This window comes from Arachis ipaensis, chromosome B3 (genome assembly GCF_059453495.1).
Source record: "Arachis ipaensis isolate K30076 ecotype BB chromosome B3, ASM5945349v1, whole genome shotgun sequence".
Lineage (NCBI taxonomy): Eukaryota > Viridiplantae > Streptophyta > Magnoliopsida > Fabales > Fabaceae > Arachis > Arachis ipaensis.
The window spans coordinates 108968763-108979867 of record NC_142438.1 but is presented as its reverse complement, the minus strand read 5'-3'; the positions used below and the strand labels follow the sequence as shown (position 1 = coordinate 108979867).

General features: G+C 34.7%; 1 protein-coding gene across 3 annotated transcripts; it reads right to left on the bottom strand.

Moving 5' to 3' along the window:
* Positions 1-2709: 2709 nt before the first annotated feature.
* LOC107630742 (uncharacterized) lies at positions 2710-7490 on the bottom strand. Of its 3 annotated transcripts, none has more exons than XM_088506924.1 (16): positions 7011-7490; positions 6626-6747; positions 6452-6540; positions 6325-6360; positions 6069-6207; positions 5722-5764; positions 5540-5640; positions 5370-5434; positions 4769-5265; positions 4606-4693; positions 4381-4509; positions 3742-4310; positions 3502-3640; positions 3358-3426; positions 3161-3280; positions 2710-3079 (listed from the first exon to the last, which is right to left on the bottom strand). In XM_088506924.1, exons 1-16 carry the CDS (start codon positions 7226-7228, stop codon positions 2966-2968), a joined length of 2538 nt encoding a protein of 845 aa, XP_088363050.1. In that variant the 5' UTR covers positions 7229-7490; the 3' UTR covers positions 2710-2965. The 3 variants fall into 3 exon arrangements, with proteins under 3 accessions (XP_088363050.1, XP_020974787.1, XP_088363049.1); XM_021119128.2 differs by having other exon boundaries at positions 6114-6207; XM_088506923.1 differs by having other exon boundaries at positions 3161-3268; positions 6114-6207.
* Between the last annotated feature and the right edge of the window lie 3615 nt (positions 7491-11105).

The following is an 11105-nucleotide window of genomic DNA, read 5'->3' as shown; positions in this document are numbered from 1 at the left end:
TTGTGCTAGTTGTTGATGTTCTTCATCGAATGATCGGAGAGGCAGTAAGGAATGGGTGCATTTCTCCACTGTTGGTCGGACGGGATAACATTGAACTGTCGCACTTGCAGTTTGCGGATGATACTATACTCTTCTGCCCTCCGGAGGAAGAGACTATTAGGAACTACCAGCGGCTGCTCCGCTGCTTCGAGGCGATGTCGGGGTTGCGTATTAATTTTGAGAAGTCAAGTTTCATTCCAATTAATTGTGACCAGGGATGGACGCAGCAGATGTGTTATTTGTTGGGATGCAAGGAAGACACTTTACCAGTCCGATACCTTGGCATTTCTTTGGGAGCGAATCCGAGATTAGTGAAGACCTGGAAACCAGTGATTGAAAAGGTGGAAGAAAAGTTGAGTTTGTGGAAAGCTAGGACGCTCAATAAAGCGGGCAAGTTAGTACTCATTAAATCTGTCCTCAATAGCTTGCCTATATACTATCTCAGCTTGTATAAGATGCCGAAGGCAGTAGCGGAGAAGTTGATCTCTTTACAAAGACGGTTCTTGTGGAATAAGGAGGATGGCAAGGTGGGCATGCCACTAGTGAGATGGGAGGTTGTGATGGCTCCTCGGAAGGCGGGTGGATTGGGAGTGGGAGATGCAATGATCAGGAATACCGCTCTTCTATTTAAGTGGTGGTGGAGATTTTCGAAAGAGGACTGTCCCTTGTGGAAGAGAGTTGTGTGCTCTTGTAATAGCATGAACCCTTCTCAGATGCTGTGCGGTCAGCCTATTCCCCCAAGGGAGGGTCCGTGGAAGGATATCTGTCAGCTTCAAATAAGGGAGCCGCAAATTAGGGAAATGATGATCAGAGGTTTGGCTATGGATGTTGGGAATAGCAAAACAATCCGGTTCTGGGAGGACGTCTGGTTGCCTAGTGGTAGGTTGCAAGATACTTTTCCAAGACTCTTCTCGGTTTCAAACCTGAAAGGATCGGTTATAGGGGACTGCGGGTTTTGGGATGGCTTAGCTTGGATATGGAGTATCCAATGGAGGAGAGAGTTATTTCAATGGAAATTGGAACTTTTAAACCAGCTCCATGAAGTCCTGCAGTCAATCAGCCTAACACATGAGAGAGAGGACAGGGTGATCTGAAAATTTGATAAAACTGGTATTTTTACGACTAACTCCTTTGTGCAGGTGATGCATGCAGCAGTTCTCCCAGAGGAAATAACAAGTTATAGCTTCACTAGTGCTATTTGGAGGGGCTTCGTACCGTCACGGGTTGAGTTATTTGCCTGGTTTGTATTGGTTGAAAGGGTAAATACTAAGGAAAGACTGTGCAGATTAGGTGTCATTGACCAGCTGGATAATATCTGTGTTTTTTGCTGTAAGGATGTTGAGTCTGCCTTCCATCTATTTATTAGTTGTGAGCTCACTTGGCAGGTGTGGTACGCTTGGTTGTTCGCTCTTGGAAAGGCTTGGACTGTGCCAGCCACATTAAAGCAGCACTTTGAGAGTTGGACGAATGCTTCACAACAAAAGAATGAGAGGAAGCGGTGGTTGATTGGATTCTTTGCTGTCATCTGGGCAGTTTGGCTAGAGAGAAATGATAGAGTTTTCAATAATCAAGGCTCAGGTGTGGGGGATATTATTAACAGATCCTTTATGCTTTCTGATGAGTGGAGTGGTGGTGAACCTTTTGGTTGTTGATGGCAATGCCGAAGATGACTAGAAGGTGCTCTATTTTATGTGTTGTTCGATGACTGGTTGTACTTTGAGTTGTCTTTGTTACTTCTCTTTCTGTTGCTCCACCCTTTTGTGTTGAGCTCTTGTTTACTTCAAAAAAAAAAGAAGAAGAAGAACGAAGCTTATATATTACATTGAAGTCAATCTAGATCCATAACGAAGAACGCGAGTAGAGAAGAAGAAGAAGAATAAGAAAGAAAACGCGAACAGAGGAGAACGATAAAGCCTATAACGCGAGCAAAGAAGAAGAAGAAGAAAAAAAAGAGAAAAGAAAGAAAAACGCAAGCAGATAAAAAGGTTTAGGTTGCAGCAGCAAATTTACGTTGAGCAAAGGTCATACAAGATTTACGTTTGGAGATTAGAGGAGACGTGTATAGCAAAAAAGACTTGGATAATATCCGTGTATTTTTTACATAAATGTAAAGTATTATTATATAAATAAAAAAATTTAGTTGTAATATTAGATATGCCAAATTTAACATAAAATTAATGAATTAAAAAATTAAAAATTAGTAAGATCTCTTATATTTTATGTAAAATTACAAAATTTTTATCAAATATAAAAAAATTATAAATTTTTATATATATTTTTAAGAAAATTATAATCTTTACAATTTAGCCATATTATAATTTTTATTGTTATCTGTTTAGTTCTGTTTAATTTCATATCTATAAATTCTATGTATTATTTTACCCTATTAACTAACCCAACAATTTTAATATGTTCGACAAGTTTTTTTAAATAAAAATATTTTAACATAACAAATAAAATAAATTTTATATCATTATACGCAAATATAATTAATAGATAAAATAAAATAATCCAACCATCCAATTACTTTTAATTCTTGAAGAGATCTAAAAAAATCACCTAATTAAAAAAAAAATCCTAACATACCTTAATATAAATAATTTAATAACTGATTAAATCATAAAAAAGAATTACTGAGAGAATTAAATCTCCTAAAAGAGATGCTAAAGCTAAAGCAAAGAGAATTGATTGGTATTTTATTTCATGAGAGGTGACCAAGTGTAGGTAACTATTTTATTTTAATGTATTCACTGGTAGTTTTTAAGGAGATAACAGCAGCAAGCGTCTGATTCGATCATACACTAATAATTAATAAAAAATAACAAGGGCGCGGGCGCGATCTGATCTTCTACAAACTGCGAAGAGAGAGTAGAGTACACTATATATGTAGAAGTAACTAACTAGGGAATTGGATGTGATGTGTTTATCAGAGAAAGTAAGTCAAGTGCTGCTGCTTTCTTGAGCCGCCTTCTCCGTACAACTCGTTCCACTGCTTCAACTCGCTCATTCCAGCCCCCTCCGCCGCAAAGCTTGCAGCAACCTAATAATAATAATCATCATCATCATCATCAAGAAGTAGATCACAATCACCGAGACTAACTAGTGTTGCCAAGTGCGTTACCTGAGCCTTTGCCTCCTTCAAGTCCTGCATATTCAATGCCCTAAGGCTAATCACTCTTTCTTGCTTCTCTTCTCTTGCTTCTTTCCCTTCTCGTGTTGTAACCGCTTTCTGCTTTTGCTCCTGTGAACACCGTTATAACAATGAACGCATAATAATTCACGATTCAAGAAATGTATTGAATAGAATGTGAGAGTTACCAGAGTCTTGAGCCTCTCTTGCTGAATTAGCTCTCTCACAGGCCGATATGCAGCAGTTGTGCACAGATTCTGCGTTGACAAGTTGGGGAATCAGAATTCACAATTCAGAATTCAGAAGCAGGAGGAGGAGGAGATAGTAAAAACCTTTATATCGCTCCCAGTGTATCCTTCTGTCATAGTTGCTAGTTGCTTAAAGTCAAGTTCATCATCCACCTTCTCTTTGGCCAATAAAGTCCTCAGAATCTTCTCCCTATTCTCCACAGATGGCAGCCCCACCATAATTCTGCATTATCATAGAAATTCAAATCACTCCATCATTTTTCCTTTTGAAACGAAAGAGCTCAACACTATAAAGTGAAGAATAAGAGGTATTAGTTGGCATGCCTCCTTTCGAATCGCCTAATAATAGCTTCATCGAGGTCAAATGGCCTATTGGTTGCAGCAAGAACAAGGATGCGCTCCCCTGGTTTGGTCATAAGGCCATCCCAATGTGCCATAAATTCATTCTTGATTTTCCGCATGGCTTCGTGCTCCCCAACTCTAGTCCTTTGGCCAAGCATGCTATCGACCTCATCCACAAATATAATGGTGGGGGACACCTTGGCTGCAAGCGTGAATAAAGCCCGAACGTTCTTCTCGTCTTCGCCAAACCATTTTGAAGTGATGGTGGACATGGACACATTGATGAAACTTGCCCCGGCCTCCTTCGCAATGGCCTTAGCCAGCATTGTCTTGCCGGTGCCTGGAGGTCCAAATAGCAATATTCCTCTGCAAGGCTTCAAAAGTCCTCCGGTGAAGAGGTCTGGCCTTCGAAGAGGAAGCATTACCAGTTCTTGGAGGGATTCTTTCGTCTCTTCTAAGGCACCAATATCAGAGAACTTCACATCTATCTCATCTGCTGGTATCACCTCGGGTCTTATTCGCTTCTCAAACTCGTTATCCGGAGGAACTTCCTGCAATTAATTAATGAACAAAATGCTCAAACTGAAAAGTGAGGAGAGGAGATTCATCACATGCACTTACAGCAGCTTTTGATGATGCAACTGATTTTTCCCCTTCTTCCTTTGATGCTTCTGCTCCAGGCTTTTTTACAGGAGCAGCATCTTCAGACTTTGCTTCTGGGTTTGTAACACTTTCTTCCCCTTTTGGCACCTTCACGTTCGGATGACATGACCAGAACGAAGAACATCAGACACACAAATTAGTACTTGATAGGAAATTATTTCAAAATCATGTGGTAGTACCAACCTCAGATTTAACAGCTTGATCTTCCAATTTCGATGTGTTTTTTCCAATGAGTTTTCCCTTGTGGAATATACCCAAGGCATGGGATAAACTGTTTTACAAACAACAAAATAAGTAGTAAGTAAATCCAATTTAGATTCAGATAGTTTACGTAACTGCCACTCACCTATTGCAAGAAATAACAAGTTTCCCATTTCTGTATTCAAGGTCTTTGCTTTTCATCAAGTGGTAAGAAAGCGCCGAGACAATAATCTCTTCTATGTAGTTACTGAGAACCATTGTGTCAGCAACACAGATTGAATCCAGGTCTTCACAAACAAGGTCATTGGCTGCAAGCACTTCCATGATATGGTTCTTGTTATCCTGAACTTGTATCTTCTTCATATCCTCTTCCAACTGAGACTTCCAGCTGACAAGATGAGATTCATCGTCTGGGGGCTTGACTTCTATGGTGTACGGGAAGAGTGAGTTAAGCCGGTCATCTACCTCTTCATAGTCATTACTAGAATCAAGAACTTGTGAACCAAGAATCAGTATTGGTCCAGATAGTTTCTTCAACATCTTTTGGAACAAGTTATATATCCTTTGTGATCTATATATCAACTTATCAACGTCACGCAGATATAGCACAATAGGGTAGGTCTTAGACACAAAAACCAGAACCTGCAGGTAAAGCATCCAACTCTCAAATCAATGTCTCCCTGGAGGATATGGTTAACTCCAAAAAAGAGCTTCTGAAATCTCCATATAGATGTAACATTCATTACCTTGTAAAGAGACTGTATAAGAAGCTTTTCATCAAAAGACCAGCTAGTTGTGCGTTTCAGAGGAGCTGAAAGGAAAATGAAGAGCATGACAAATCATAAAAGGAAGAGAAAAAACGGCGCTCTCAGAATAAATATGAAATGCATATTAGTACAGAATTTCTTGAAGTAACCTGGATTTGTATGATTGCTTTGCAAACCAAGGGTGCTAATATTTGACGACGAAGAAGCGTTCCTGCGGAGCTTTGGAGGATTGCAAGATGCTTCAGTCCCCCTGCGGACCAAGATGCAAGTAGTCAGATATAATGTAAACAACATACCTTGTTCTCCTAATGCGTAGAATTTGTGTTCTTACATTGATTGTAGGTCCGCTCCGCTGCTCTGCCTATGTATTCTGCCTGCAATCAAATTCCCCCAGCCAGTGAAGTAGTAAGTTCAAAAGAATGAACCACTAGCATACTTGGTTAATTAATGAAATATGAAAAACTGTTGATGGTAGGGTAAGCCGCCAATCCCTAAAAACTATGTCTGAATTTCGAATAGTCTTCAAGATTGTCTGTTTTCGATTCTCTAATAAATCACTTAATGGAAGTAGATTCGCTTTCCATTCATTTGAAAAGGTCTATGATCTCTTCCCAAACCAAACATGAACCTTTCAATTCAGCTCTCACACTCGATTACTTATAGGATAATTCTTCTTACTCTCTTTTATGAGCCTGTCCTCTCTTCTTCTTATTTGTATTGTACCTTTAGGTTCCTCCCTCTGTTGAAAGATTGAAAATGAGCCAAATAGGTCTGATAATCGCTCCAAGGTCGACTCTGAGGTGGATCTTTTGAAAGACTACACACCATGTAGACAAAAGTTAGGTTCAGCCCAGTAAGAAACATCATGTTTCTCTCTGTGATAGAAACAGAATCCTGAACAAAGCAGTAAAATGATAAACTAGGAAAGGCTTACAGATTCTTGATTTCCAAAGCCATATCTACTCTGAATCTGCAGCGATGAAATACCAATGCTTATGTACTAAAGTAAGAGGGTAAGTAGAAATGAGTCAAATTGGGGAGAAGGGAATTGATGCAGTCACCTTCAATGAAAAGTCAGTTAAATCTAAAAGAAGCAACTTGGCCTCAAAGTAATGTGCCAAAGCCTTTGCAAGCATCTGTTGATAGAGTTCTGGAAAAAGATAGAAGGGAGATGAAGTTAGCCTGACAAAGATGATGACAATAAAAACACGAAACCATTTGAATCTCAAACTAACCTGCTGGCCCTGAAAGCAGAATAGTTTGGCTTGCAGGGGCAAGATTTCGAGTATACTTGGAAACCTCGGCATGCTTTAAATGGACATAAGCAGCACTTGTCAGCAAAACCCTTGTCTGCTCACTGTAATATAAATAAAAACCGCCTCAGATATATAAAGAACTCATCTCTGTTAATCATTGTCACTTATTCCGCTATTATGGTGCAGTCTTGTTAGTTATATCAAACAGTTATATATCCTCTTAAAGAAAATTAAAGAAGGGCGGTATTACAATAACGCCACGAGATGACAACATTCATTCGTGTAATATGAGGACAAAACAAACAAACAGTGCATGACAATCAAATCTAAATAAGGGAGAAAGATAGAAGGGAAAGAGGTTTGCCTGAGATAATAAGGGAATTTATCAAAAGTGACAGTGCTTTCTCTTCCATCAACAACTTGTCGTAGCATTTCCTGTTCTATCTTCTCAGCGGTTATGGCGTTTGAGGAATATGTGGTAGCTCCCCATATTCCAACTCCTTGTCCAGAGGCCAATCCAAGTCCCACTCCCACTCCAACCCCAACACCGATCGCAGATAGCAGAATGCTTTTCTGTTCCATCACTCTGATCTTCTGATCGTTCAACTTTGTACTCTTTCTTTTTTGATCGCACAGAGAAGCCTACACAAAACAAGTTTAATTTATGATTGTTGGGTGTTATGTGTTGTGATGGATAAGTAAGAAAGCGTAAGAGTGCAGCATGTTGAAGAAGTAACGGTCCCGAGGCAGAGGAAGTATGGGTGGTTAACGGCGGAAGGGGTGGTAGAGGCGGTTGTATATGAGTTCCCGCTTTGTGCGAAGAGTAGAGAGGAGAGCGCATTGAAGTTGGCGTCTGTTGAATATTTAAAAGAGCAAGGTTGGTGACTCATGCTTCCTCTGCCTTACGTGTCACTATTCTCATATTTCTATTTTAGTTTTTTAGATTAGATTTTTTTCCATTTCAGTCAAATTCTATCCTTGTTTGGATATTCATACACTTCTTCAATTCAATTTTAACAATATTCTATAACATATTTTATATTATAAATATATCAAAATTAAATTGATACTTCTTTCCATTCTTCAATCTCAAGCCAGTGCAAAAACGCAACTTGCAATGCAAATCTCTTTCTTCTTCGTGCCACACTGGCACAAGTCTTTTTCAGATGAAACTTTTCACCCCAACCAAGAACACTCTTAAGCCTTAACTGCAGAACCCTATCCTTTTTCTGAAAAAAGAAAACCATAATTAATAAGGGTTAATATTCAAATTCGTCCCTGAAAGATGACGCGATCTTCATTTTCGTCTTCGAATGATTTTTTTAATCAAATTAGTCCCTGAAAGATAAAATATAAGTCAAATTAGTCTTTCTGTCAGAAAGTGCCACGTGGCATGCCACGTGTCACTTGACATGTAAAAAAATTTTTAATAGTCAAAATAGTCTTTGAAAGTCCAGACGTCCCTCAAATTTTAAAAATTAGTCAAACTAGTTCTTATATAATTTTTTTTATTTTTTCTTCATAATATTAAATTTGAAATATTTTTTTATACTAAACAAAACATTAGTAATCGTATCTTTTCTTCTTAAAAATTTTTTCAATAAAATTATCTCTCTCCTTTAATTCTTCTCAAAATCTCTCTTATTCTTTTCTATTCTAAAACATTTTTCTTACATTATTACATTTTGCTGGAATATATATATACTCAAAATTAAAATGTATGTATTTATTACCTAAATAAAGTTATATGCTCAAAATCAAAATTTATGTATGTTAAACTAAATAAAGTTGTACCACTATTTTTTTCTACTACATTTTTTTAAAACATATAGGATGTAATGGTATAACGTACATATAGGATGTAATGGTATTACTTACATATAGGATGTAATATCATAATGGAAAAAAAAGATGTAGTAGAAAAAAATAGTGATATAACTTTGTTTATTTTAACATACATAAATTTTAATTTTGAGCATATAACTTTGTTTAGGTTAATAAATACATACATTTTAATTTTGAGTATATATATATATTCCAGCAAAATATCATAGTGTAAGATAAAGGTTTTAGAATAGAAAAGAACAAGAGAGATTTTGAGAAGAATTAAAGGAGCGAGATAATTTTATTGAAAAAATTTTTAAGAAGAAAAAGATACGATTACTAATGTTTTGTTTGTCAATTACATTTCTATTAAAATTAGTAGTATCAAAAAATATTTTAAATTTAATATTATGAAGAAAAAATAAAAAAATTATATAAGGACTAGTTTGACTAATTTTTAAAATTTGAGAGATGAAAATGACTTATATTTAGACTTTCAAAGACTATTTTGACTATTAAAAATTTTTTTACATGTCAAGTGTGCCACGTGGCACTTTCTGACAGAAGGACTAATTTGACTTACATTTTATCTTTTAGGGACTAATTTGATTAAAAAAATCATTCGAGGACGAAAATAAAGATCGCGTGATCTTTCAGGGACGAATTTAAGTATTAACCCTCTATGTTTATATGTTTAGGTAAGTGTTATATTTGACTCGATCATTGTTATTAATAGTACATCATAAATGGTGAAAATTTTTCATAACAAAAAAATCTAAGTTGTGTAAGTGTTATGTTTTTAGCTATTTTATTTTAAGTTTAAATTTAAATTTTAATTATTATATATCTTAAAAATATATGTTAAAATTATTATTAATAAAAATTTTAAATTTTTTATTTTAATAAATACATAATAAATATATTAAATACTTAATTTTATAATTTTTTTAATTAAATTTTTTTGTTTTATTATACTAAATAAATAAATAATTTTATATAATTATTTAATTATATATTTATTTTTTTAAATAACTATTTATCTACTAATTATAAAAAATAGTTATTTTTATTAATATAATAATACGTAATTAAATGCATTTGAAAATTTCTTTTAGGTCGTTAGTGTTACAATATGAATGATCACCAACCATTCCTCCAATTAAGTGTATTTGGATGGTATAAATAGTTAATGAATAATGATAGATGATGCCATTTTTCCAAAGTTTGAAAAAGTTAAATTTACACAAATATAAATAGGAGACTTAATAAGAGGCAATATACACACAAATAATAAAATAATTCTCTTTTTTTTTTTTACGTTGTAACCATACTGAATACTTCTCTTTCTCTCTCTCTTTTCTTATATATATACACACTACATACAACATATAATATTAGTAAATACAGATATGAATTATTTCTATTATATTGATGAGATAATTATATTGGTGAATATTAATACTAAAATTATCTATTTATACTTTTTTATTTTATATTTATTACATTTTTTTTATTTATTTATTTATTTTACAACACGTTATCAGCACGAGACTCTGATCAAATTTTAGGAAGACTCGTGTAATAAATTTTCATTATGTCGAAACCCTCTCATCTTGAATTTAATGCTCTTGATATATCTTGAAACAACTATTTATCATGGATACTAAATGCTGAAATCCATCTTAATTCAATGGATCTTGGAGATACCATTAAGACTGATAATAATTCATCCCAGAAGGATAAAGCCAAAGTCATGATCTTCCTTTGTTGTCATCTTGACGAAGGATTGAAAAATTATGTTCACAAGAAAATATCTCACCAAAACTGGGATAAAGAAAGAAACAATGGGTAAAATAAATCAACAGAGGATAAATATTTCCGTTGTGGTGGAAAGGGTCATTAGTCGCATACCTGTCGTACCCCAAAGCACCTAGTCGATCTTTATAAAGCATCTTCGAAAAAGGATGACAAAGAAAAGGAAACGAATTTTGTTTCAAATAATGCTGAAAATTACACCTCTCATTATGAAGTATCTGATTTCTTTGAGGATCCGGAAGGAAATATTGGCCATTTGATCAATGATGAAATAATTTAACATGTGGGTTTGTTAAGTACTCATATAAATAAATAATATAAGATACTTCTTGTTAAGTTTTATTTTCTATGCATTTGATTTTTAAGTATGATGTATATAAATAATGTTTAATAAAATATTTATGAATTTCAAAATTACTGAATGTGTCAAGATAATAACGGTAAAATTTTTAGTATATACTATACTTCTTAGAAAAATATTTTCAATCAAGAAAATAATTTTACTGCTTAAATATTTCTACTCATTTTATTATTATTTGTCTTTGAAAAAATGGTAAGGATATATAGTGAAGATGTTTGCCTTGCGAATAGTGCAAGTTCGCACACCATCCTAAAAAATAATATATATTTTACTCATCTTGTGCCAAAAAGAAGAATATTTTAATACTATTATTAGCTCAGGCAATATGATAGAAGGATCTGGAAGAGCTATAATTTTGTTTCCCGGAAGAACAAAATTCATAATAAATAATGCACTATTATCTATCAAGTCTCTACGGAACTTATTAAATTTTAAAGATATTCGCCGAAATGGATATCA